The sequence below is a fragment of the Anastrepha ludens genome, chromosome 5 (genome assembly GCF_028408465.1).
Source record: "Anastrepha ludens isolate Willacy chromosome 5, idAnaLude1.1, whole genome shotgun sequence".
Taxonomy (NCBI): Eukaryota; Metazoa; Arthropoda; class Insecta; order Diptera; family Tephritidae; genus Anastrepha; species Anastrepha ludens.
In genome coordinates, this window is record NC_071501.1 from 108,366,689 (window position 1) to 108,392,651 (window position 25,963).

General features: G+C 38.7%; 3 protein-coding genes across 3 annotated transcripts in view; 2 read left to right on the top strand and 1 right to left on the bottom strand.

Annotated features, from left to right (window-relative positions):
- Positions 1–22,744, bottom strand: part of LOC128865157 (WD repeat-containing protein 75) — a 44,682-nt gene extending 21,938 nt beyond the window's left edge. Inside the window, exons 1-10 of the mRNA XM_054105220.1 lie at positions 22,330–22,744; positions 21,888–22,271; positions 21,722–21,829; positions 21,512–21,647; positions 20,908–21,318; positions 20,665–20,843; positions 19,507–20,599; positions 18,733–18,874; positions 18,487–18,647; positions 18,201–18,404 (exon numbers count right to left, since the gene is read on the bottom strand). Coding sequence (XP_053961195.1) covers positions 18,201–18,404; positions 18,487–18,647; positions 18,733–18,874; positions 19,507–20,599; positions 20,665–20,843; positions 20,908–21,318; positions 21,512–21,647; positions 21,722–21,829; positions 21,888–22,271; positions 22,330–22,421 — 2,910 coding nt within the window. The 5' untranslated portion in view covers positions 22,422–22,744. The remainder of the gene's footprint in view (positions 1–18,200; positions 18,405–18,486; positions 18,648–18,732; positions 18,875–19,506; positions 20,600–20,664; positions 20,844–20,907; positions 21,319–21,511; positions 21,648–21,721; positions 21,830–21,887; positions 22,272–22,329) is intronic.
- On the top strand, positions 1,292–10,360 carry LOC128865162 (uncharacterized). Its single transcript, XM_054105224.1, has 2 exons — positions 1,292–1,930; positions 9,346–10,360. The coding sequence occupies exons 1-2, from the start codon at positions 1,832–1,834 to the stop codon at positions 9,466–9,468; spliced, it is 222 nt and encodes a 73-aa protein (XP_053961199.1). The 5' UTR covers positions 1,292–1,831; the 3' UTR covers positions 9,469–10,360.
- Positions 22,745–23,018: 274 nt separating the features above from the next.
- On the top strand, positions 23,019–25,907 carry LOC128865158 (malectin-A). The gene is made up of 2 exons (XM_054105221.1): positions 23,019–23,682; positions 24,476–25,907. Exons 1-2 carry the CDS (start codon positions 23,308–23,310, stop codon positions 25,058–25,060), a joined length of 960 nt encoding a protein of 319 aa, XP_053961196.1. The 5' UTR covers positions 23,019–23,307; the 3' UTR covers positions 25,061–25,907.
- Positions 25,908–25,963: the final 56 nt, after the last annotated feature.

Genomic DNA, 25,963 nt, shown 5'->3' on the forward strand with positions numbered 1-25,963 from the left:
TAAAGTTTCAAATTTCGAAAAAAACCGCACGAACTTATTCATAGTCCTATTATGATTTTCCGGATTTTATCCGATTATGATTATCAGAGATCGTGCTTCATTTTCGAAATCCATATTATTAGAATAGAATCATGGAGACATTTTTGAGCGTCTATTCCTACTTTCCACATGACTTTTCTCTTTTACTACCTCAATTTTGGAAAGCTGTGACACCTAACTTTCATCGAACATAAAATTCCTTGTTACGAAAATACCCAATAACAGGACCAGGGCGAAATTGATAACTCTCGCTCTCTCACTTTTTAGGGATTTTGATAGAAAACTATACCAGAGCAGTAGTAATAAAAAAGAGGTCTTGCTTTCTTACTTGGCAAAGAATTCATTTCATTAAAAATTAGATATACGGAAGGCAGGTCCATAATTTAAGATTTCAAAGAATATTTAGGCGTCGAGAACTAGATCTAGATGAAAGGAGGATAAGCATACAATACCATGGTTTGTATAGTATTTATTCGTAGCCCATAGTATAGTTTTTACTCCGATACTCCATAAAAACGCAGAAATTCAGGGAAAACAATCGCTGCCACCGGCGAAATGGTGAGTAAATAAACAGTAACAAATAAATATTTTGCAGGTGAAAAATATGCTGCAACAAAAACACCAATGGAAATACGATGGGCATTCAACTGGAACATAAAAAGTGTAGTAAACAAGTGGCAAAAGCAAAATGTGCAGAAAGAGGGGAAAAAACTAGCATTTTTTTTAAATATATTAAAAAGAAGAGGAAGATACAGTTTGCAAAACAGTTGTAAACAATGAAATATCACAATAAAAAAAATTAAAATTAAAAAAGGAAAGAAAAATTAAAAACTTCACAACACAAACAACAAGGAGAAGAAATATATGAGAAAAATAAGATAAGCGCTATTGCCATTGACTGAAATGCAAGCGGAATCCATTGCGCACAAAAATTGCCAGAGCTGGTGCAACTTAGTGCAGCAACTATGCAACACAATAATTCTCGATGGTTGCCGCCACAGACTACCACCATTACACTCGTTGCTAACCACACCGCCCCCACTCAACACTGGCATCACCACCACGGCCCATCGCAGAAACAGTTGGACGAGAAGCAGACTGAGGCAGCGGCAACAGATGGGACACTGGCGCTGGTGTTGGCTGTGACTGTGACTGTGACTGTGACAAACGTGGCAGTTATCTCCGCTGTCGTTTTCGCAGTCGTCGTGCAAACAATGCGAGCATCGGTTCTCGCATATAAATTGGGACGCATGCAGCACTATGTTCGATAATTTGAAATTGTCATTCGCGCTCGTCAGAACACACAAAAGGCTAAACGCGGTACAACGTGGCGTATGCGGCACGCGCAAAAATCGAAAACAAAAAATTGTAGAAAGTAACAATAAAAAATAGTTAAATAAACATTGTGACAGTATTGTGAAGTGCGTTAAAAAAGCATAGAAACAAAACACAAACGGAAAATTATTAATAAAATTAGAAAAACGCAGCAAAACTTAATATACCAAAGTAGCGAAAGCATTAAATAATAAACAGAGGAAGATTCACTAAGCAAGTTTTGCAAAAAAGTGGCAAGAATTTGAAGTGTTTTCATTTTTCTTTGCTTTTAAACTTTATCCTTAAACATCAACAAATAGCAGTGAACTTATTTTTTTGTAATAAGTGGAAACTTTTCGCTGAAAGGATTTCACGCACATACAGACACACTCACACATTTAAAGCGAATTGCGAAATTCAAAAGCGTGAAAAATATAATAAATCATAAATAACTGCAAATATAAAAAAACAACAAAAAATGCTGTCGAAATTGTTCCATATTTTTGCTATTGTTGCACTGCTGCTTTTCGCTCTGATGCCAACCAGCCAGTGTGGACCGTTGCCAAAAGTGGATGAGGTAAGGGTTTGTTTGGATTGAGAGAAAAAAAATACGAAACTAAGTTTAAAGCAGATCATTTTAAAACAGAGAAACTGTAAGTAAAGCATCAGGATAGAAAATGAATATTTGGAACTGTGTAGTTTATTATAAGAGAAATTATTATTATTTTTTTTTTGTTCAGCGCGGAATAAGAACATTTCAAGGCAAGTATACAGAGAAAAAGTATAAACCAAATGTAACAGAAGATACTCATATACTTGAAATCATAAAATAGAGCACAGCAGCTGAAAAGAGTTTCAGGAAAAAATAAAACTAAATGCTAAAAATACTGCAAAATTTGTAAAGTAGTTTTAAGACAAAAAAAAAAATACCAGTTTTAGGTACGTTTTTCCTAACCCTATATCTTCTTGGTGTAGATTCTACGAAGGTTATATTCATATCTAATGATAGCTAACAGTCAGCCTGGAAATCCAACGTAGAATCTCTCTTGCCAACAAGTGCTACTTTGGACTAAGTAGGCAACTGAGCAGTAAAGTCCTCTCTCGACGAACAAAACTAACACTCTACAAGGCTCTCATCATGCTCGTCCTAAATGTATGGCGTAGAAGCGTGGACGATGACAATATCCGATGAAGCGACACTTGGAGTGTTTGAGAGAAAGATACTGCGCGCTTTGTTAAACTCGACCAAAATCGCGTAAGCGGTTATAGCGCCAATTAAGAAGAAGATAGCTAACCGTCTATGATTTCCAACGAGTGATTCGTCAACTCTCGACTTCCGAAAAACTTAACAAAACTATCTAATATATATTTATTTATGACCTAACATACTCAAAGCGAAAACAAATATTAAAGTATGTGATAACCCTCGACCGATGCCGTAAGAGACTCTAGACAAAGAACGATTAGACGTGACAAAAAAAGAACTGAAAAATGCAATCCTGTCAAAGTTAAGCTCAAACAAAGGGCAATTTTATTTGATTCGCAAATAAAATTAACAGTTAACGGTACTTTAAATGTATGCACGTGAAGTTCAACAATTATCCCGTCAGATAAAAAAAGCTTAAATACGCTCACAAGGCAACTTAAAGAAGCGCTTGTTAATGAACGGAGCACACAATTTAATCGCTATCTCAGTAGTCTAAGCGCTACAGCAGATTTTGAGTACTCGCTCTGGAAGGCGGCTAGAAATATAAAAAGACCTATACTCTCCAGATACCTGCCCTTCGAATGGAAAATAATGAATGGGCTAAAAGCGACTCCGAAAGAGCAGCGACATTTGCCCGGCACTTAAAATGAGTATTTACCCCACACTCAATGGCCTCTTCACCCGGTACCCTAGAAGACATAAATTCTATACTAACACAAACCTATCAAATGGACCCACCCATACGTAAATTCTCTAAATTTGAAGTGAAATCTGCCATTAAAAATCTGAACACTAATAAACCTCCCGGCTACGATCTTATTACAGCCAAAGTACTCAAAGAGCGCCCAGAAATAGGAGTTACTCTGTTAACGTGTTTATTTAATGCAATTATACTAATTGGAAAGTTTCCTGCCCAATGAAAAGTGGCTCAAATTGAAATGGTCCTCAAACCTGGCAAAAATCCAGATTCAGTTGAATCGTATCGTCCAATAAGCCTTCTACCAATCATTTCCAAACTTATGGAATTACTTATTCTTAAAAGACTGTCTCCGATCATCGAAGAACGAAAAATAATATCCAATCATCAGTTTGGTTTTCGAAAAGAACTCAGTACTATACAACAAGTTCATAGAATTGTTGAATACATTCACAATGCATTCGAACAAAAAAAAAATACTGCGCAGCAGCGTTCCTCGACATTGCCCAAGCTTTTGACAGACAGGGTATGGCACGACGGCTTGCTCTACAAAATTAAAACCACCTTCCCTATGAACTTCTACACACTTATAAAGTCTTCTCTTAATAACCAATATTGTACCTACTCTACACATATGACTTACCCGAAACTGAAGGAGTAACTACAGGCACATTTGCTGATGACACTGCTTTACTAGCAAGTGACACTTTCCCGCAAGCAGCTTCTTCTAAACTACAAAAGGGACTGGACAAAATCAACCTATGGCTCAAAAAATGGAGAATAAAGTCCAATGAAACAAAATCAGTACAAGTCACATTCACTCTTAAGCGAGACACTTGCCCACCCGTCAAACTCAACGATATGAAAATTCCACAAAGCAATGAAACCAAATATCTAGGAATGCATCTAGACAGAAAATGAACATAGAAAACACATAATGTATTCTCAAAAAGAAATGCACCTGGTATTAAAATCAGAGACCTTCACTGACTTTTAAATCGGCATTCCCAAGTTTCTGTCGAAAGCAAATTGCTCTTATACTCAGCAGTTCTAAAACCAGTGTGGGCATAGGGTATTCAACTTTGCGGCACTGCGGCAAACTACAATATCGAAATTTTTCAACGATTTCAGTCAAAAACAATAAGAATGATCACCAACTCACCCTACTGTATTACAAATTCGCAAATACACCGTGACCTCCAAATATCCACTGTTATGCAAGAAATAGAGAAATATGCAAGATCCCACAATCTCAGGCCCTTAGCTCACTCTAACTCCTTAATAACGGAAATTATAGCAAATCCCATTGCTTTCACCCGACTCAAAAGAAAATCTACCACAGATCTCCTCTTTTAGTGGGGAAAAAATGAAATGGGTTGTAGCACTGGGTGCATCATAAGCGACTGAAATTCTGTAGCTGCTAGTTTAAGTTATTCTACAAATATTGCTTATTGTATGTATACAGTTTGCAATAAAAGTGTTCTTAAAAAACAAAAAAAAAAAAAAACAAAAAAAAAAAAACAATTATCACAAAGATGTGCACACGGCAGGTAATGGGTTAATACAAGTTTCTTTAAAGAATAGTTTTTGGGTCTAACACATAGGATGGTGAAAAATAGAATAAAATATAGAAAATAATTTAGATTCAATGGCACAGCAAGCCGGCCGGCTTTTGGCTTATATACAAGCTAACAATATGTATGTAATATATGTATGCATGCATCTATGTATGTATGTATGTATGTATGTATGTATGCATGTAAGTATGTATGTATCTATGTATGTAACTATGTGTCTTTGTACACTTAAAGGCGTTCGCATGACCTTCACCACAACCATTAGCTATTATTTTCATCAAAACTAATTTGGTAAACGTGCCGAATTGAAGAAGAAAAAAAAACACATACACAGATAACACAAACAATAACATTGAGAATAGCAATCAAATCACATGAAAATAAATTGATAAACAGCAGGCATTTCTAAACTATTTTTGTGACACTTAAAACCTAATGAATGATGGCTTCTTTTTAAGGGCTATCAGAGCAAGTACTGCACAGTGAACAAGAAGAAGAGAAGAATAAAGCGTTTATATTAATATTACAATTGAAGCAAACAACCTACACGTTGGTGTGTAAAATAGCGACACTAATAAAAATGCAGTGCCCAGGCGCCAAAAAATTTACACAACAAACGATTTTACATAAACGAACACTGAGTGGGAAGTAAAGTACAACTAAGTAAAGGGCACACGAATGGGGGTAAAGACGGTCATATGCACGTTTTCCACATATTTAGTTGCCCAAAGTATTGATCGCATGCTGACATTGTGCAGCAATACATATTTGTATGAGTGAATGCTATTTGAAAAAAAAAAAAATACGAAAAAAAAATATTTTCACATATTGACGTAAAATTTCCAAAGGATAAAAGAAAAATAAATAATTGAAAATTAGAAATAGCGCGAAAAATTACTGTCAAATTAGTGAAATAGTAGTCATCAAGCCAATTTCAGAAATCCGGAATATCGTCTACGCGTGGACATCGAAAACTGAAGAAAAGATCAATAAAGTAAAAGACAAGTTGATCAATCATTGCTAATTAAATATCAGAAAACTGGCAGAGCACTGGTACATTGCTTATGGATCCGTTCAGGACATTGTAGTGCATGACTTGGGTTTGCGTCGTGTTGCTGCAAAATTGGTCGCAAAGCATCTGAATTTGATACAAAAAAGGGAGCGCGTTGATATCGCCAAAAATCTTGGGAACTGAATCCGACCCAACATTCATCAAACGCATCATTACTGGAGACGAGACGTAGATTTACGAGGTGAGTGAGTGCAAATCAGGCGAGTGAGTGGAGAGAGCTCCGAATGAACGAAGACCAAAAACCACGTCGTTTTCAGTCAAAAAAAAAGTAAACGATGCTCACGGTTTTTATGGATTACAAAGGCATTGCACACCACGAATTTTTGCCAAAAGGTCAAACAGTCAATAAGGACTACTATTTGGGCGTTACGAGACGTTTCATGTGTTTTACGAGAAGCAATTCGCCTAAGAAGAAAGGACTTGTGGGAAAGCAACTCGTGGATTTTGAACCCTGAAAACGCACCGTCGCACAGTGCGCACATCGTTATCCGTGAAGCTTTGACCAAGAACGAAACGAATATCATCCAACAGCCATCGAATTCAGCGAATATGGTTGCCTGCGAATTTTTTCTGTTTCACTACGGAGAACGCGTTTTAATAACCGAAAGGAAGTAATGGAAAACCAAAGATAGCTTTAATGTCTACCGAAAATAGAGTTTCTAAAATATTTCTAGAGCTGGATCAAACGTTGGCGTAAGTGCATTGCAGTTGATAGGGAGCACTTTGAAGGCGATAATATCACTTTTGAGGAATAAACTTGTATTTTGAATTTACTGAATATATTTAGAAAACTTTTTGCTCAAAGTGGTAGATATACTGAGACAATACGAACGATGGTGTGGAGGTTAGGTTAGGTTTTTGTGGCAGTCGATCACGATGGCACAATGGTGTGTAATAACAAATAAATTTCTTTTTTTTTAAATATATTTTTAATCCAATGAACGTTAAGAAAAATCATAGCAAGTACCTGTTCAACTTCATTAGCTAGCCTGAAGAGATGTTTGCACGACAGTCGAATCTACGTTATCGGAATGAGCCGGATTTATATCCGCTCAAGAACTTTCATTCCCGTACATGTTTGGGGGAATATTTATGCTGATACAACAGCACCAATGCCTTTGGATATTAGTGAGTACTGGCGCGTTATCAGAATAGAAAAGTTCTTTTAGGTGCAATGCCTCTCTGGTGCCCTCTCTTATATTTTTTCTTTGGTTTTGAGAATTATTGTATAACGAAATCTGAAATCAAGACGGTCATAGAAAAGCAATGTTGCATTTAAGCGAAATTACTGTTATGTGACATTTCTGATTGGCATCATTTTTATTTCTTATTATAATTTTTTTTTCTTTATTTTTTTTTTTTTTTAGTGTTAGCCGGATCGGTAGGTCTACAGCAGAATAATTGTTAGGGAAGGAATGTAGTAGGAGCTATTAAAAAGCGAAACAAAAAAAACAACAAACTGTAGCAGGTTAAACCAGTCTGTTATTGCGCCAAACTCAGTACACCTCGGAGAGGACTGACTTCATCGTCCCGATAGTAACATTCAACAGGAATTTCGCCACTCTTTTTCCATCTCAGGAAGAAGAGTTACGCTCTTACGGTATTCTCACTTTAAAACTTCGACCCTACAGTCTACACAGACGGCTCTAAAATGAATTGTGGTGTTAGAGCTGGTATATATTCTGATAGACTTAGAATAGGAAAATCTGTACGCCTTCCTGATGCCTGAAGCGTGTTTCAAGCGGAAGTATTGCCAATTGGAGAATCTTGTGAGCCACTAATCGCTGACTTCTTTTTTAAGAGCAATATCGCTATTCTTTCGGATAGCCAAGCTGCAATTCAGAGAGTGGATTCGGCTACAACAATCTCTAAACTGGTGGAACAAAGTAGGAATAGCTTAATCTGGGTCCCGGGACAACGGAACAAGAGAAGGATCTGCCATGAATAACGCTCTTGCAGCATCGGTATTCACACCATTAGGTGGAGTCAAGAGTACAATTTCCCTAAAATACCTCCGAATCGCGGATTGTAGATGGAGAGATCAGACGAAATGCAAAATTAGCGGAACGTTATGGCCACCCTACAACCTCAAACAATCGTCAACATAGTTAAACATGAATCGACGGGACGCCTGGAGACTAACGGCAGTCATAACTGACTTCTGATCCATCGGAGAACAAGCAGCCAAAATAGGCAACCCTCACAACACACACTGCCATAATTGTAAACAACCGGAGAAAAAGTTAACGATTTTCCATTTCCTCTGTGAATGCCCTGTCCTATGGAAGGAGAGAATACCTACCCTGGGTTAACCCACTGTTCGAGAGTCTCGAACAAATGTCTGACTAAAATGTCAATAACCTAATAAAGGTCTTTAACCGCACAGACTAGATATAGTCATGTTATAAATAACCGTTAAACAAGTTGGCAATAAAATGCTGCGGAAGCGCTAGTGGGATTCTGGATGAATCACCACTCAAACCAACCAACCAGCAAGTTACACTCTTACCTATGCAGAATCGACCCGGACATATTCAACAGCTGTCCGGCATGTAAAGCAAGACACTAACCACCTATTCACATGACCTCTTAAATCTACTCATCTAACACCCCTTTTCTCTGGAAGCTGTCGAAACTGTGCGTCTAACTGCATGTTTTTTAAGCCTACCATTAGAAGAGATTGACGATGACGTCCGATGACTTTAGCGCTATAACAGCAACACCTTTTTCTATATTAGAGTCATAGATTAAATGCAGAACTCACTGCCGGTATGTCACGCACAAACACACGCACAGTTCTTGAACTAAAAATTTCTTCAACTGTAAGACTCTCCTTTTTTGTACACCACTGTAAGAACATTCATTCATACAAACACACATATGCAAAAGATGAATTATAAGAAATATTATATATAAAATAAATGTCTACGTTAATAGCTTAATAATAAAAAAAATTGCTTTTGTGTCGTAGTTCAGCAATTTAAGATAGTCAAATACAAAATCGAGAGACCAGCAACGAAGAAATAATAAATTTGCTTGAATAGGCGATATGAAGGTGAAAGTGTTGCGCCCACCCGAGCATGAAAAAGAGTAGTGGCACACGCACACATTTTGGATTGATGTTTACAAAAAGTTAATTTAATAATCGAAAAAGGAAGCCCATCATACGACCAGAATCACGTAGGCTTGAAACACTATTCTTTCATATTCTCATTTTTTTATTTCTTTCGTTTTTTTTTTGGTTTTTTTTTTTTACTTTTCCTCTCAGAGATGACTCACTTACATTGCAAGCATTTCTAACCGCAAGCAAGTGCAACGGCACTCGCTCTAGTAGAGTACTTTTGTTTAGAATATGTAAAGCAAAATAGAAATGCGCAAAATGTTTCAATTGAAAATTAAATGAATTCTTTCTTTCTTTTTCTACTTGATTTTCTTGCAGCAACAACTTTCGAAAATACCGCAATGGCATTGTTTGCGCTACTTCAAACACGATTTGTTGATGATGCGTCGCTGTCGGCATTTGCATGTGCCGACGGCGCCACGTTCGGGTAATGTCAAATGAGAGCTAATGCTGGGTGGACCCTGCCGCCCACCACACTGGATTGGTTTCGTTGCGGACTGATTAACTAAATGACTTACATATACTTATATAGTATAACAAGGAGGAGGAGGAGAAAAATGTTTATTGCAACAACAATAATTACTTTAATAGCAAGCACAACAACAGCAGCAGCAGCAGCCGCAGCAGTAGCAGCAACAAGCAAACGAAAAAGCTTAATATTTTGACCGAAGTTGTATACATACATACGTATGTGTGTATGTGTGTGCATGTATTGTTATGCACAAATTTATATACTCATATACGACAATACGCACCCACTGACTGATTATCGCATAAATAATGTGTGAAAATATGTATGTACGGGTATACACGTGTATTTGCTCGCAGAATCAAAAACACCCGGAAATGTAGGCAATTTTTTTCTTTCTTTTTTTTTGTTGCCTTTTATTTTGCTCAAATATTATATACAAATACTCAAATAAAAAGGCACTCACACACATTTGCACATATATATGTATGTGTATATAAGGAAATATTTTGTTGTAGGTCTCAACTGAAGTGCATACATACATAAAAAGAAAATAATATATTAAAAATACTCAATAGTAAAAAATTTATTTCTCAGGAAATTTTCTATGATTCCGTATGACCGCGAAAATTCTTTGTACAAGGAAAAATATTGAAAAATTATCTGAGCAAAATTTCAATATTATAAAATTCAGCCAAAAAGGCTTTACGTGCATTCATTTATTTTGTAGCAATTAATACCAGCACTTAGCTATAATTTTACTTAAAAAATAATATTAAATACTTTTAAGAAAATACATTTATATGTAGGTACATAACTGTATTTATGCTCAAATAATAAGCTAAAGCCAAATGTACTTCATACATTCCTATATAAAAATATGTTATTTGTACTTTTCTATGCTAATTTTTTTGTATTTTTTAATAAACGTAAAATGAAAATTACATAATAATAAAAAAAAAACATATTTTCACTACATTGAAATAAGTTACTTATCCGGCAGTATGTGATAGAAATTTTATACTCATACAAGGGTGTGCAAAATTAATAATCTAATTTTGTTCTTGAATAATATTTTTCATTAAATCAAAACAAAAAAATGATTTTGAGTGATGAAAATTCCATCAGAGGAGGCCATATCGGCATTCAATATATGTTTGGATGGGGCAGCGCAAAGGAATGCTTGCTTAAACGATGTTATGACGCTGCAGAGGCTCAGAAGCGGTGTGGTACTGAACAAGCGAGTGCGCACAAAACAAACCAAAATCGAAAATTTCTTTAATTTCAAATGAAAAGTATCGCTTTAAAGCGTATTTAATTAATATAATAAAAAAAAGTTAACTTGCATTGCTATCAGTAAAAAAACTATTTTATTTTTGTATGGGAAAAATCCTCAGTACTTTACAACCTCAAGTACTAAAGCGCCGTTTTGATACCATTATGAGACCTCCAACAGATATCTACAGCCAACCAGAGCTGTTGATGTAATGGAGAAGATTGATGGGATCTAGGTTGGCGCACTGCCTCAGGCTATCGAAGAAAGGAGCACCCGGTGACCTCAACCGTCTAGCTCCCAAACCCCGACATTTACAGAGAAAGTGCTCTACAGTCTCCTTCTCTGCAAGGTCCGCACAGCTTCTGCAATGGGGGTTAAATGGTAAACCAAGCTTTTCCGCGTGTGTGCCGATTCTCTAGTGACTACGAGTTTGGAAATTGAATGGCGTGGAAGCTCCAAGACTTTCTGAGTCTTCTGTATATTGTACTAGGGCCAAAAGGTTTTCGAAATAGCGCAGGAAGAAATGGAGCTCCATCTTTTCTGCGTTTTCCTGAGAAATAATTTGTGCAGTTCCTCTTTAACAACTGTCAGGGGGATGCCGATGACCGGGTAGGAGATTTCTGAGACCAATTCAGTCTGGCGTCGCCAGAGCCTTGATCGCGGCTTGACTATCGGAGAAAATGTTAATATCGCCCTCGCTTCCGCGTCCATTCCTAACCATTTTGTATGCCTGCAGGATCGCAAAGACTTCTGGTTGAAAAACACTAGCAGTGTTCGGCAGTTTAAAGGAGATAGGTAAATTGGCTGATTTAGAGAAAACCCCTGCTCCGACTCCGGATTCCATCTTAGAACCGTCAATGAAGACAGAGGTGCAAGCTTCGGTGCAGATTTTCTCCTCGATCCAAACCAGCCTCTTTGGAAAGATTGCCCTAGCACGACCCTCAATCTAGAATCTAGAATCTATTACAAACTTTTCTATTCTTATTAAATATTCTAATACCTACTATAAAAGTTGCTCCAAAAATGGGTCAAGAAAAGCCCATCCACGTCAGTCCCGATACTTACAAGGTGGAGTCCAAAATAAACAAGACTGCCGCTATAAAAATGTTTTTGAAGGCGCCATCTTCTTAATGAGTTAGTGCGTTGGAAGTTAAATCCCTAGCTTGCTTCCAGTGAAAGCTCGCTGGTATTCGATTCAGTGGAAGCGAAGTTCTTGCGTCTAAAGTGGCATCGGTACAAAATTGAGTTTCGAACAAAGAGCTTCTGTTAAATTTTGTTTTAAAATCGGTAAAATGTTTACCGAAACATTTGAATTGATGAAAAAAGTTTATGGCGATGATTGTCTATCTCGTGCCAGAGTTCATCGAGTGGTTTACACGTTTCAGAGATGGTTGTGAGGGCATAAATGGCAATGAACATCCGAGCCGCCCAAAATCAGTAATCACCGAAAACTCCATCGAAATTGTTCGTAAATTTATAAAAAATGAACCGAAATCATCGTTGAAATTCATGGAATCGGAGTTGAATATCTCCAAAACATCGATTTATCGCAATTTAACTGCTCATTTGGGCTGACGAAGGGTCTGTGTACATTTCATTCCGCACAAGTTAACTGAGGACTAAAAATTGCTCAGAATTCAACATTCAGAAGACCTTATTAAAGAGGCGAGAAAATACGAGCACTTCCTTTACAACATTGTAGTTGGTGATGAAACGTGGTGTTTCCAACATGAACCTGAAACTAAGCGTCAAAGTGCCGAATAGAACCGAATGTCTCAGATGAGCCACCACCCAAAAAATCGCGTTTGAAGAAGTCGAAAATCAAGTCGATGCTCATTTGTTTTTACGATTCCAAAGGAATTGTCCACAAGGAATTCGTGCCAACGGGCCAAACTATCAATGCAATTTTCTATCTTAGCGTTTTGCAGTGTTTGTTGCAACGCATTCGTCGAATTCGCTCTGAATACCGGAAAGTAGGAAGCTGGCGCTTATTGCATGATAATCGATCCACTCTTGTGACTAATTTTTTGACTAGAAAAAGCATTTAAACCATCAATTACTCACCGTATTCGCCTGATATGGCTCCCTGTGTCGTCTACTTATTCGGAAAATTGCATTTGGCCATGAAAGGAAAACGTTTTGCGTCCGTAGAGGCCATCCAAAAGGCTTGTACCGACAGCCTGAAGGACATTGCGGTCAATGACCTGAAACACTCTTTCGAAAAGCTTTTAGAACGCGTAAAACTGTGTATTGTAAAACAAAGCGCCTGTCGTTCCTATTTTAGCTCAGTCTTGTTCATTTTGGACTTCACCTTGTATAACAGGCTGTCGTAGGAATGCATACAAGTTGCTCATATCATAAATTTTTGCAGGCATCACTATTTGTTAGCGAGTTATGCGCTCAGAAATGTTTCAATCAAGAACTTCGCTCATTAGTTTTTAAGTAACAATAAATCAAGGCACATTCATTAAAGGTGGTGGCACTAGACCAATAACCATATTTTGTACGATTGACTGCCAAAGAATAATGAATTCGCCTTTTTTCACTCTAGGCTGACAGCCACATGGACACGGCGAAAAAAAAAATAAACCAGCTGGTTTACCGATACCTCCTTTCATAGATTCGGCTTGCAATAAATTGTAAAAAATGTGTAAAATTTTCTAGCCTTCAAATTATTATAATAAGATATTCACTTTTTTATCCATATAAAACGAAATTTAACAGAGTTGAAAAACTGTGCTTCTTGCGAAAGAATAAATACCCTACAAACGACGCGAATTCGGGCAGATGTAGGTAAATACCAGTTTGGGGAAAAAGAAAACTATTATTTTTGCGTAAAATTTTTGCCCAAATGGTTTAAAACTGTTTTATGGTCGATCTTTAGCGCCTGGACGATTCTACGACTTTTAACATGCCAGACAACTTCGATTATTTCTGTGATTTTATCGTAATTTTGACATTATCGAAATTTTCTTTAACATCTAAAATCTCTGAACGGAATCGACGAAACCGAAATTGCACGTAATTAGCTGTTGCTGTTGCAGTCGACACCTTGAACACCTTTCACAAATTTATCAAAGAAAAACTGTAAAAAGTACCAAATTTTCTCTTTGCTGACTTCCATTGTTAACACCCTGTAACTCACAACTGAAGTGGTTAAAGATAGTCAGAATTTAAAAAAAGTTGGATTTTTTTTGCATTTTCTTAAAGTGTAATATCTTAAAAATATTATGTGAAAATTTGAAGTGAAGCCGACAAATACTTTTCGAGTTATTCAACAATTAACAAAGGGCGCTCGGGCGCTCCGGAGCCTTCGAGAGCAAGTAGCTAAACTTTAAATGCGTTTTTCTCAAAACTAGGTTTTTTGAAGTGGTGATCAGTGTAACTTAAAAACCGTTTGATAGATTTCAGTAAAATTTAGACTGCTTTTTAAAAACATAATAAGCTCGTACCTGACCGAAGGTTTTTTTTCAAAAATTTCGATTTTTATTAAACAATTAATTATCGGTTTTTTTTCTCGAAAATCTGACAAATATTTCCTGAGGTCGCCATTTTGTTAATTTTCAAAAAAGCTTCGATCAGGCACAAGATTATCTATTAATAAAACTAATTTCTCTTGTCCGATTGATTTTAGATGAATCTCCAAGGACTTGTGACACACAAACAGCGATAACTTTTAAAATTATTAATTTTTTTTTTTTTGAATTTTTGCTAAAGTCAAGTCAAAACACGCCAAGTCGAATGATATGTTTTTATTTTTGTAAAATAAAGCAATTGACTAGCAAAAAAAAAAAAAAAATATTGAAAATCATCATTTTTTCGCGTCTCTGACTACCCCTAACTCCTGAATGGAACAAATAAAAAAAAACAGCAACCGATTTTTTTGTGTGAAAAGCCACCTGGAACATAAACTTTAAATTGTTTCATCGATACTTTACGAGGTGTATACGTTGCCATCAACAAACTAGCAAATGTGAAATGTGGATGGGAACACAATACCACCGTGGAGGAATAGCTTACCGAGTGGAGAAGACATTATGAAACTCGCAAAAGCGTTGAAGAAGCAGACGCCGTCCCCAGCAATAGACGACGGAGTCCCAACAGGGATATCTCGACTGAGCCCCCATCAAGCACGGAAATTAAAACCGCAATCCACAAGCTTAAAAACAACAAAGATGCTGGCTCGGATGGTATATCACCTGATAAAATTAGGTACTGATGCAATAACCCCACTACTCCGTCCCCTCTTATTTCAAATCTGGTCAACCAACACCATCCCGATCGACTGGAAAGAGGGCATAATAATATCAATTCCGAAGAAGGGCAATTTAAGTCGCTGTGCAAATTGGCGGTGTAACTCTTTTAAATGCCATAATAAAGATCTTGGCATTTGTCATTCTTGAGAGAATCGCCCCAGTTTTCAACAACATATTGCGCACCGAACAGAATGGTTTCCACTCCAAAAGATCGTGTGTAGGTCATATTAACACGCTGCGTATAATTATAGAGCAGTCAGCAGAATGGCGGTCGCCACTGTACCTACTCTTTGTGGATTTTCAGCGCACTTTTGACACCTTGAACAGGCGCGCAATTTGGTATTCCTTGAGGACTTATGGAGTACCGGAAAAATTCATCACCATCATTCAAGAACTTTGTGTGCAGTGTACTCTTCAAAGGCAAAAAGAGCGAGTTGTTCAGTATTCACAATGGTGTGCGTCAAGGTTGTGTGTTGTCGCCGCTGCTGTTTATCACTGTACTTGATGACATTATAAGAAAAACAAATATCGATATTCCAACGGGCATTCATTGGCGCCCATATCAGAAGCTCTGCGATCTGGATTATGCCGATGATATATGCTTTTTGACACACAAATTGTCTGAAGCACACGCTAAACTTACTGCCTTAATACTATATGCAAGCCAAGTTGGATTGCGAGTGAACTTTAAAAAAACGAAGCTTATGCGTATCGAAACTCCAAACCAGGACGCACTGACGCTTGAAGTGGGTGGCACGCTGATAACAATTGAGGGCATCGAAAACTTCTGCTACCTTGACAGCATAGTGTTAAAAAATGGTGGAGCGGAAGCTGATGTAAGTTCCCGCATAAGCAAAGCTCGACACGCTTTCCACAGGATGAATCGAATCGAATCTGGTCATCGCGACATATCAGCACAAAAACGAAATTGCGAATTTTCAATGAAAGCATGAAACCAGTGTTACTTTATGCGTGCAAAACATGGAAAGCCACAGATACCATATGCAATAGCCTACAAACATTTATCAACAGATGTCTGCGCATTATTCACCGCATATTTTGGCTAAGAGTTATCACCAACGAAAATCTTTTAAGTATTTCAATGTGCAAGCCCATCGCAGCTGAGATCAAAGAAAGGAAATGGCGTTGGATTTGGCGCACCTTACGCAAAGAGGAAGTGAAGACACTTTCTCTTTTCCCCAGTAGTGAAGACACTTGAAGCCCTCCTACTCCCACTCTTCACGAAACACCTGGCCCCAGCCTCACATCAGCACGGATTCCGACGAGTGCATAGCACCACCACTGCACTCACCGCCATAAACGCCCAGATAAACCGCGGGCTTAACCAAAACCGCCCCTGCGAGAGGACTGTCCTAGTAGCGTTGGACCTGAAGAAGGCTTTCGATACAGTCAGCCATTCCACGCTACTAGATGATATTTATCAGTCGACACTCCCGCCAGGGCTGAAGAGGTGGTCCGCAATTCGATTCAATTTTTCGATTCGATTCAATTTTTCGAGATCAAACATCAAAGCAGAGAAAGATTAAGCAAGGTGTACCGCAGGGTGGTGTCCTTTCTCCCTTGCTGTTCAACATCTACATCTCGAAGCTCCCCCAACCACCAGCGGGAGTTTCCCTGATCTCATACGCTGACGACTGCACGATAATGGCGTCGGGCAATGACATCGATGGCCTGTGTTTCAAAGTGAACAACTATCTCACCGACCTTTCTCGCTTTTTCACTGCGAGGAATCTCCAACTTTCCCCCACCAAGTCCACGGCGACCCTCTTTACCACCTGGACAAAGGAGGTCAAGCTGTCCCTTAAGGTAAAAGTCGACGACACACCAATTCCGACGGTAAATAACCCCAAAATTTTGGGTGTAACCTTTGGCAGCTTGCTCTCCTTCTCTGCGCACACAACCGCAATTGCCACTAACGTCCAAAATCGCAACAAAGTCCTCAAATCGCTGGCCGGCAGCACTTGGGGCAAAGACAAAGAACTGTTGCTTTCGACATTTAAGGCAATTGGTCGGCCGGTTCTGAACTATGCTGCGCCTGTCTGGTCGCCTGGAACTAGTGACACGCAGTGGATAAAGTTACAGACATGTCAAAATACCGCCATTCGGACAGCGACCGGTTGCCTCCTGATGTCTCCCATTCAACACTTGCATAACGAGGCACAAATGCTCCCAGTAGTGGAGCACAACAAACTGCTCAGCAAGCAATTCCTGCTTGAATGTTACCGCAGGTTTCACCCCTGCAGACACCTGCTTGAGCCTGAGCCGCCTCTCAGGCACGTCAGGAGACACCTTTTAGACTACGCTGACGAAATCCAGGACAAAACTGACCGCAACCTACTGGACCGGACAGTACTTAGATAGTCAATAAACGACATCCACCGGGAGACCGTCACCACCTTCATGAACTCCCGTCCTGTGAATGCCGTAATCGGAGTCCAACCACCACCTATTGCAGACGAAGAGCTCCAGCTTCCCCGTGAGACTCGTGTAACACTGGCACAACTACGTTCTGGATACTGTAGCAGGTTAAACTCCTACATATCCAGAATCAACCCCGACATTCCAAACACATGTCCGGCATGTGAAGGTACCCCGCACGACACTAACCACCTCTTCCCATGCCCCCTAAAACCGACTCATCTAACACCCCTCTCCCTCTGGACCCAACCTGTCGAAACAGCATGTTTCCTGGGCCTACCCCCTAGATGAGCTAGACGAAGATGACCGGTGATATGCCCTACACTGACAGGGCTACCATTACTGTTAAAACAACAACAATAACAAGGACAATGACATCGCAAAGATGGCCGTAGAATGGAAGCCACAAGGCTCCAGAAGAAGAGGACGACCACAAACAACTTGGATGCGATCAACACACTCGGAATACCAATCAAGATGTTTCTGGCATGAAATTCGAAAAATTGCACAAGATCGCTCACGTGGGTCTGAGTTTGTTTCCGCCCTATGCTCTGATTAAGAGCGGTATTTCTTCATATAACTATATAAATAATTTCATGTACGAACTATTTATTGTTAATTTGACAAGAGATATCAAAGAATAAAAAAAAAATATTTTATATATTCACACAAATGCGCAAATTTTTAGCTTCTTAATTTCTATAAAGCGATAAAAAAAATGTAATGCACTCACCGATTTGACAGCCATTTTGTGGGAATTGCCGATAACCAGCGGCCCGATCGGCTGCCGTGTGCTGCTCTGCATATCTGAGTGTTGTTGTTGAGCAAAAGTGCCAAATACACTGTACTGCACAGCCTGCTTGGCCGGATTGCTGAAAGTAATTGGGGGCGGCGCATCATCGTCCATACTATCTGGCACGCCCAAGAAGAAGATTTCCTAAAATAGCACATGAAGCGGCGTGTTAATTTATGTCATCAACTGCAACTGATAAGTACATTTTTTTTTCGGTATAATTCACCTGTTGCTCTGTTAAAAAGTATAGCGTAGACAGCGCCTGCCAGTCAACGTTGAGCGAGCGATTTTTGGGATGCTGCCGTGGCAGCCAGGCAGCACCGTACAAAGGTGGCAAATTGCGCCGTTGGTAGATGGGTAGCGGTACATTTGGTTGGAATACGTACACTATGAATATCAATAAAGAGATATTTATGATTGATTTAAATTAAATTGATTTAAGTTGTTGTGCCTGCTTGGGCTTGCGGCTTACATTCATTGTACTTGGTAAAGGCAGCGACTAAATTGCTAATGGGATCGAAGGCGAAATGCTCCACGGATAGCTTACACACAGCATGCAAACGTAGCGTAAGTAGATTGTAAATGAGCACGCGTCGCTCTGTGCACACGATGACCTGCCGATAGCACCAAAAACAAGTATTTCATATATTTATTAGTTTAGTTGCGAATATTACGAGGGCGGGTCAATAAGTCCGTGACTTTTTGTATTTCTGACCTCTTTACTGAAAAAGAAATACTGCTCCTGTCAACAGGCATCTGTCAGTTGACTCCTGTCAAAATTTGAACGTGCTGCGTCAGTTAGTTTGTGTTTTACAGCTAGTTTTATCAGTACCTACGCAGTAATTCACAGTCGACCACAAACGCAATCGTGTAACAACTTCACAGGAATGTTTGGCGTTGTTTAATCGCAATATGGAGGAGTTTTTGCGCCGTTTTGTAACCGTGGACGAAACATGGATCCATCACCACACACCAGAGACCAAACAACAGTCGAAACAGTGGGTTTTTAAGGGTGAATCGGCGCACACGAAATTCAGTTTTTTCCATTTCCTCCTAAAATTACTGGGTAGTCTGATAAAGGTAGCTGTAAAACACAAACTAAGTGGCGCAGCACGTTCCAATTTTGACAGGAGTCAACTGACAGATGCTTGTTAACAGGAGCAGTATTTCTTTTTCAGTAAAGAGGTCAGAAATACAAAAAGTCACGGACTTATTGACCCGCCCTCGTATATCATATTTCTATTACCAAATGCGCCCATTCGCCAGCCGCAAATTGCACTTTTGAGATCTGTGCAATTACTGGGGTAGCCACCCTTATTGCTTGCAACGGGTCTGTTTCTTCTGAGTGCGCTGCCTCGGTTTTGGCGCTAGCCTTTGACGTTGACGCTGAATCGCTATCGCTGTGCTGCGCTTTGTTGCCGTTTGCAAGTCGCTGCTCCTGGCGGTTGCTATCACCCAGATCGAGTATCTCCATGAGTGGCAACAGTTTTTCTTGCATAGCCGCTTCATAACGATTTAGCCTTTTTTCATATTCGTGCAGACGCCATTTCGCTTTGTAGCGCTGCCTCACACTGAGTTGCTTCACTTCCTCCTGCATTTCGCGCAGGCGCTCATGCTGACCTTCTGGCAATATGTTTTCGTACAAATAGGCGAGCACACGTTCACGCCCTTCGGGATGCACCTTTACACGTATGCCAAGCCGTTGAAATAGCAGCACTTTGTGAAAGAAATTCAGCTGATGCATATCCATAATTTTGTTGTATAGTTTCTTTTTTCTCTCCTCATCGATTTCCTCAGGCAACACTTCCTTGGGCTTGAAATCGATTCGCTCGCATTTGTCAGCAAACTTTTCCAGCTCTTTGATAATCGTCTCGTCATTCTTTTCTACGAAATTGTTAAACAATTGTAACCAGCGTTTGCGCTTCTCTGGCGTAAAGTCCTCTTTTAGCGGAGAATCCTGCTCCTTGCTGCGCAAGCACACCTGTATGTGGGGTACAACACCATCAAAGCCCGGCGGTGGTGTGAGCGCAGCTTTCAGTTGCAAATTTTCAGCTCTAAAAATGCAAAGCGTATTGCCGTAACCTGCGGCTAACAAAGAACCATCTTGCGAAAATGAAATGGACTCTACATTCAAATCTTGGTAGTTAGCTTGCGCTATGCAGAACCACACTTTTCCCTTTTTATAAATATCATCCGATTCCTCGAGCGACCACATTTTTATGATATTATCTTCGCCAACCGTGGCGCACAGCAAATTATTGACACGATTTGGACTGGAAAATTCAATAGCTTTGAAGCCATGCTCATGCGGCAGCTCGACATTTGTCTTCAATGTGTAACTAGAAAGAAAAACATATTAATTTATTGTTACTTGAACGCAATTTATTATTTAGCAGACACTCACGTTTTCGCTGCCTCGTTATAGTACCAAAATTTCAAACGCAACTCAGGCAAATGTTCCTGATCATTAAATACCTCACCAGTCACCATCCAATCGATATTAAATGCGGCCTTCGTCACGATTATGTTGTATAGAACCTTATCGGTCTCCATAGACAGTGGATTTTGCATAACTATGTCCATCTGTAAGCGTTGACAAATATGAATTAAGAAAAGTGCGTACACCATTTTTCAGCATGCAACTTACATTATACAACAAACTTTTATTGTATACAGAATAAAACTGTAAGTGTCCATGCTTGCCATTTAGCACAATCGTATTTGTGCGTGGATTCAAACGTAAACCGACTGGGAATTTGTTGTTGCCTGTCTTGTCATCCTCCATGTAAGTGAATTCTTGTAAAACACTCATAATTTTGCTGTCGGTGCCAACGAATTGGACGCCATTATCGGCGGTAGAAACGGCAACTTTCGAATTGTCATCAGAAACGCATAGTTGTCGTATTACGGAACCCAGGCGCGGTAAGAACTTTTGCAAGTCGGGACGCTTAATGTTCCAAAACACGAGTACGGACTCATTGCCACTGCTGTAGAAACTCGTGCCGGTAGGTGTAAAAGCAATGCTAGAGACAGCCGTGTGATGCCAATGATAGAGGGTCTGTGAAGAAATATACAAATTAATGGTTGTTTCTCAAACATTTAATAAAAATTCTAAACGTTTACTGTTCTGACTACACTATTAATCTCAACTCAAATTAACAATTTTCGGAATGCTTACATGAGTTGTCAACCCAAAGATTAGTGCAAATCGGATCGTGCAAATATACCTCACTTTTTTCTATTTAACTTACCGTCTTTACTACACTTTCGCTATTCATAAATTCTCGCCACAAAAAAATTTTACCCGTTTCATCGCCAGTAATAACCGATTCTTCGAACGGATGTGTGCGCACAACGGTGATGGGCACGTGGCGGGCGTTAAACAATCTGTTAAAGAAATTACAAAGCATTAGCAACTACTTTTACTACAATAATGTAGTGTTGTATACAACAAAACTAACCTTCTCCACTCCCACGTTCTATAATTAAGGAAGTAGATGTAGTCACTCTGCACAATTGCGATATACTTAAATTTTTTCGCATCCACTGCCACAAGCGTATCCTCGTCTCTATTTTTAAACATACGCACGTAAATATTTAACACCAACGCATATACGCAAAACTTACCGTAATTTTAGTGTGCATGGCACATTTAAGCGCTCCCCACTCGTTGTATCCACAACAAACCATTTTACCAGATCCTCATTTTCGTTGCGGAATGTCACAAATGCACAAGCAGTTTTTGAGTTACCATAGAAATTAATTAAATTAAAAGTGAGAAATGTTGGGTTGTTGTACATTTTTAAACGAAGCGTTTTCTGCAGGCGTCCAGTACGCCAATACCATCGCAACACCTCACCATTGGTTGTGCATGCAACAAGCGTTTCATTGTCGAGTAATTCCAATTCCATCGAGACAAGGTTAGCGTTAGCGCCGGAAAGTTTCCGTACTACCTCACCCGTTGCTGTGGAATATACACGTATTACATCTTTGGAGCGTATAAATAGGAACCTGGAATGTGAAGGGTTAGGAAATTTTGCCGACATTTAATTCGTTGTTTACAACTCACTCTCCTCCAGGCGAAAACAGCGGCGTATGCTGCACAATACTGGCTCCTGCCAAATATCTGAGTTCCAGCTTGTCAAGCTCCTCAAAATCCATTGCAGTGAACTTAGTTCTTATCGAAGTTTACTTTTCTATTACCGAAGTTTTTCAACAGTGGTAACTGAGCTATTGATGGGCACGCGTTTGGCTGCTTACGAATTGTTTGCTACACTGCACTGCTTCACTATAATGGTATTTCGCTTTGCAGCTGGTCGGATGCAAACCATTGCCTTAAATACTTTTATGGGTTTGCAAAAATTTTACCTGCCACTTTCTTAACTAAAGTAAATATCAATTTTAACAGCAAATTTCCAAAACTAAATGTTTAGCCGCACGTGTTGAATCTGTCAAAATGTGCAGGCTACTATTGCAAGTGTTGTGCTTTCAAGCTGATATTAATACACAACCTCTCAAACTGTTACAATTATATTGCCAACTGCAAATCAGCCATTAAAGACTTTAATATAAAGCATATTTTTCATAGCCAACTTTAGATGATATTTTTGTTATTTATAGAAACCGATTTTATGTTTTATGATATATTATTTTTTTATTTTAATTTTCTTCTACCTTATTTACCGCACCGCTGATCGATTACTGTGATACAGTTCACTACATTGCATTGCACTCACGTTCAGCTATCATCTCTATTTAAAAACAGCTGTTTGCTGCGTGGTGCATTGATTTTTTTCATTGATAAAAATTTACACACAATTAGCGCTATTAGAAAACGCTAATATTTTGCTCATTTTTCACAGAAACCTCTATGGAAACACAGTGCAGAGACACTTAAATTGGTTGACGAAACATTTAGAAGCGTAAGTGTAAAGTGAAACAGTTGTCAGCGCATTAAACAAACGGCAAAATAAAACCAATACCACTCTGGCCGTGAGCGTGTCCCGAACTGAACCTAGCGATTTATTTATAACGTATTGTATGCAAAATGCTGTCTAGCGCCAATTATATTTCGCTGCTTGTGATATGGTATTCGTGTCTGCTGTTAACCTGTTTTTGTCCCAGGAGTGTGCTTGGCAACCTTAAGGTCATCTATGCAGTGAACGCAGGTGGCCAGGAACATACTGACAAACATGGCATACATTATAGTGCTGATCCATTGCATGGACGTATTGGCACAGCATCCGATTATGGTAATCACCTGCTATTGATTGGACGTGTGCCGGAGCAAGATGAGGTCCTTTATCGCACTGAACGTTATCATACAGCCACATTCGGCTATACGTTGCCGATAGACGGCGATGGCGAGTATGCGCTCATAATGAAGTTCTGCGAGGTGTATTTCAATGAGCCCAATAAAAAGGTGAGCACGGCTATCTAAAGATAGGCAGACAGCTAACTTTGATAATTGGGTGTGTTGGCATACATTTGTTATACATAGATACTTTTAATGCCGTTTTGGTAATATAATTTTATATTAATATTATAGTGGGCGTTTATTTTTATTTATATGTAGATATGTATTATTGCAATGCTAAGTGAAATTTTTGGCTTAATGAGGCGAAACGCAAGGGTTATCGTTGTAATTAGCTACGGTCAGTGCTTTTCAGTTACTCTTGATATTTTTGTATGCATATTCGGGTATTCCAGCATTGGTTCTACGTTAACTCGATTAAAAATTGTGGTGCCGTAAATCACATAATTCCAGCAAACAATTTTATTTGCTGATTCAGCTGCGGTTAAAACACGCGATAATTGCTTGCTGACATATAAGAAACCTCATTATTTACCAAAAACAACATACCTACATATATGCATGTAATTTGTTCTACACAACACGAATACAATGAGTCTGGTGTGAATCGGCCTATCGGACCATAAACAACACACTGACGAATTACAACAATAATAATCGGCGCTTAACTACACTTTTTGTTTTCAAGTTTATTTTAGATGCAACTGTAATCGAGTGTGGCAATTATGACACTTCATTTTGAATGCACATTGCTTTTGATTTAGTTGTTAACGGTGCTTTCACACTCTACTAGAGGTGCACTTTAATTGCTAACGGTTCTCAGTAGCTCTCTGCATAATAATACTAATGCTTTTAACGTTGCTCATACCGCTTGATTTTAATTTTACGTCTATTTTTCCAGATATTTGACGTGGTTCTAAACAATAAGCATATCGTAGTAAAGGAGTTAGATATCTTCCATCAAGTTGGTCGTGGTACTGCGCACGAAGAGTATGTTTACTTCATTGTCTCCAACGACCGTCTCTACTACAAAGACGAACAATCGGATATACGCAACGGTGTCGTTCGTTTAGATTTTATCAAAGGACCTTATGATAACCCCAAAATCAATGCCTTTGCCCTGCTCAAAGGTGATGTGGCGAATATTCCACGCTTACCGCCAACATCAGATGACATTCTGCCAATGGATGCTGATATGGCAGTATTCAACGATCGCGTCTCTGCTGATAGTGGAAGTAGCGAAGTAACCGCTGAACAAGCACACGAACATCAACAGCGTATTAGAAATGCTGCATCCTCCCCAGTCAATGAAGTGTTGTTGGATGAAGATGAAGATAACGAGCCGGAATCACTTTCAGCGACGCGAAAGGTTAGTGGGCCACGACAGCCGAATCCATATTCCATGGATGATTCATCAGTTATGCTACCGGTATTCATAGCGATTGGTGCGTTCATACCGTTGCTTTTCTGCCTCTGCAAGTTGTGATGTGTTGAATATTACAAAGGAACTAATGTTAGGAGCAAAACCATTTGGTTTTTGAACAAAATTTAGATAAAAGAAAATGGTACGAAATGAAGTGATATTGTGATCTTCGCAACTTCAATTCGGTATCCGGATAAAATGAAGTCTAGTATTTATTGATCAACGAAGATTACTTCGAGTCGAAGCGCTACTTAAATGCCTATCGCTGCCTATAAGTTTCTCCTGTTTGCCCCCAAATAGCTGCTTGATCTCCGTGTACTTTTTTTTACTTTTATTTTTTATATTTTGTGCTATTCAACAATTCAATTTATGTGGGTTCTGGTAGCTAATTTATTTATCTCTAAATGGACATTTATATTTATATGAAATTTAATGAGCTCAATACACAATTTGTAAATGCGTATACACATAAGTTTCGGAATAAGTTTATTTTGGGTTGTGAAAGATTGGAATAGCGTGAAATGTGGGTACTTATAATGCGTTGATAAGATAACTATTCCAAATATAAACAAAAAATAAACAATAATATTAATCAATGCTCAGAGCACTTTGTTTTCAACGCACAATACAAAATAAATATAAAACAGTGGATTTCTTGTGCGCTGGATCATTCTTAATTAAAGAAAAATATAAAACTTAAAGTATTAAAATTTGAATAACGAGGCATGTACACGTATTTTAGAATTTCATAGTTCTGCTTCGCGAAATTACTCGAATTAACACTTGCCCTACTATTTGAAAATTACACACTATTCTTAGTAGTACCTAGAAAAACTAAATTAACTGTAAACAAATTTTATTTTATGTGGTAGTTAAAGAAATTTCGAAAAATGGATTTGTGTCAAATTAATGATATGTGTTTCATTTTAAGGCGGGTTTGCCATACACAAGAAATATAAAATTTGT

Coding starts and splice junctions, on each gene's coding strand:
- LOC128865162 (XM_054105224.1), top strand. CDS start 1,832: ATGCTGTCGAAATTGTTCCATATTTTTGCTATTGTTGCACTGCTGCTT. Junction 1,931..9,345: donor CGTTGCCAAAAGTGGATGAG/GTAAGGGTTTGT, acceptor ATTTTCTTGCAG/CAACAACTTTCGAAAATACC.
- LOC128865158 (XM_054105221.1), top strand. CDS start 23,308: ATGCTGTCTAGCGCCAATTATATTTCGCTGCTTGTGATATGGTATTCG. Junction 23,683..24,475: donor TCAATGAGCCCAATAAAAAG/GTGAGCACGGCT, acceptor CTATTTTTCCAG/ATATTTGACGTGGTTCTAAA.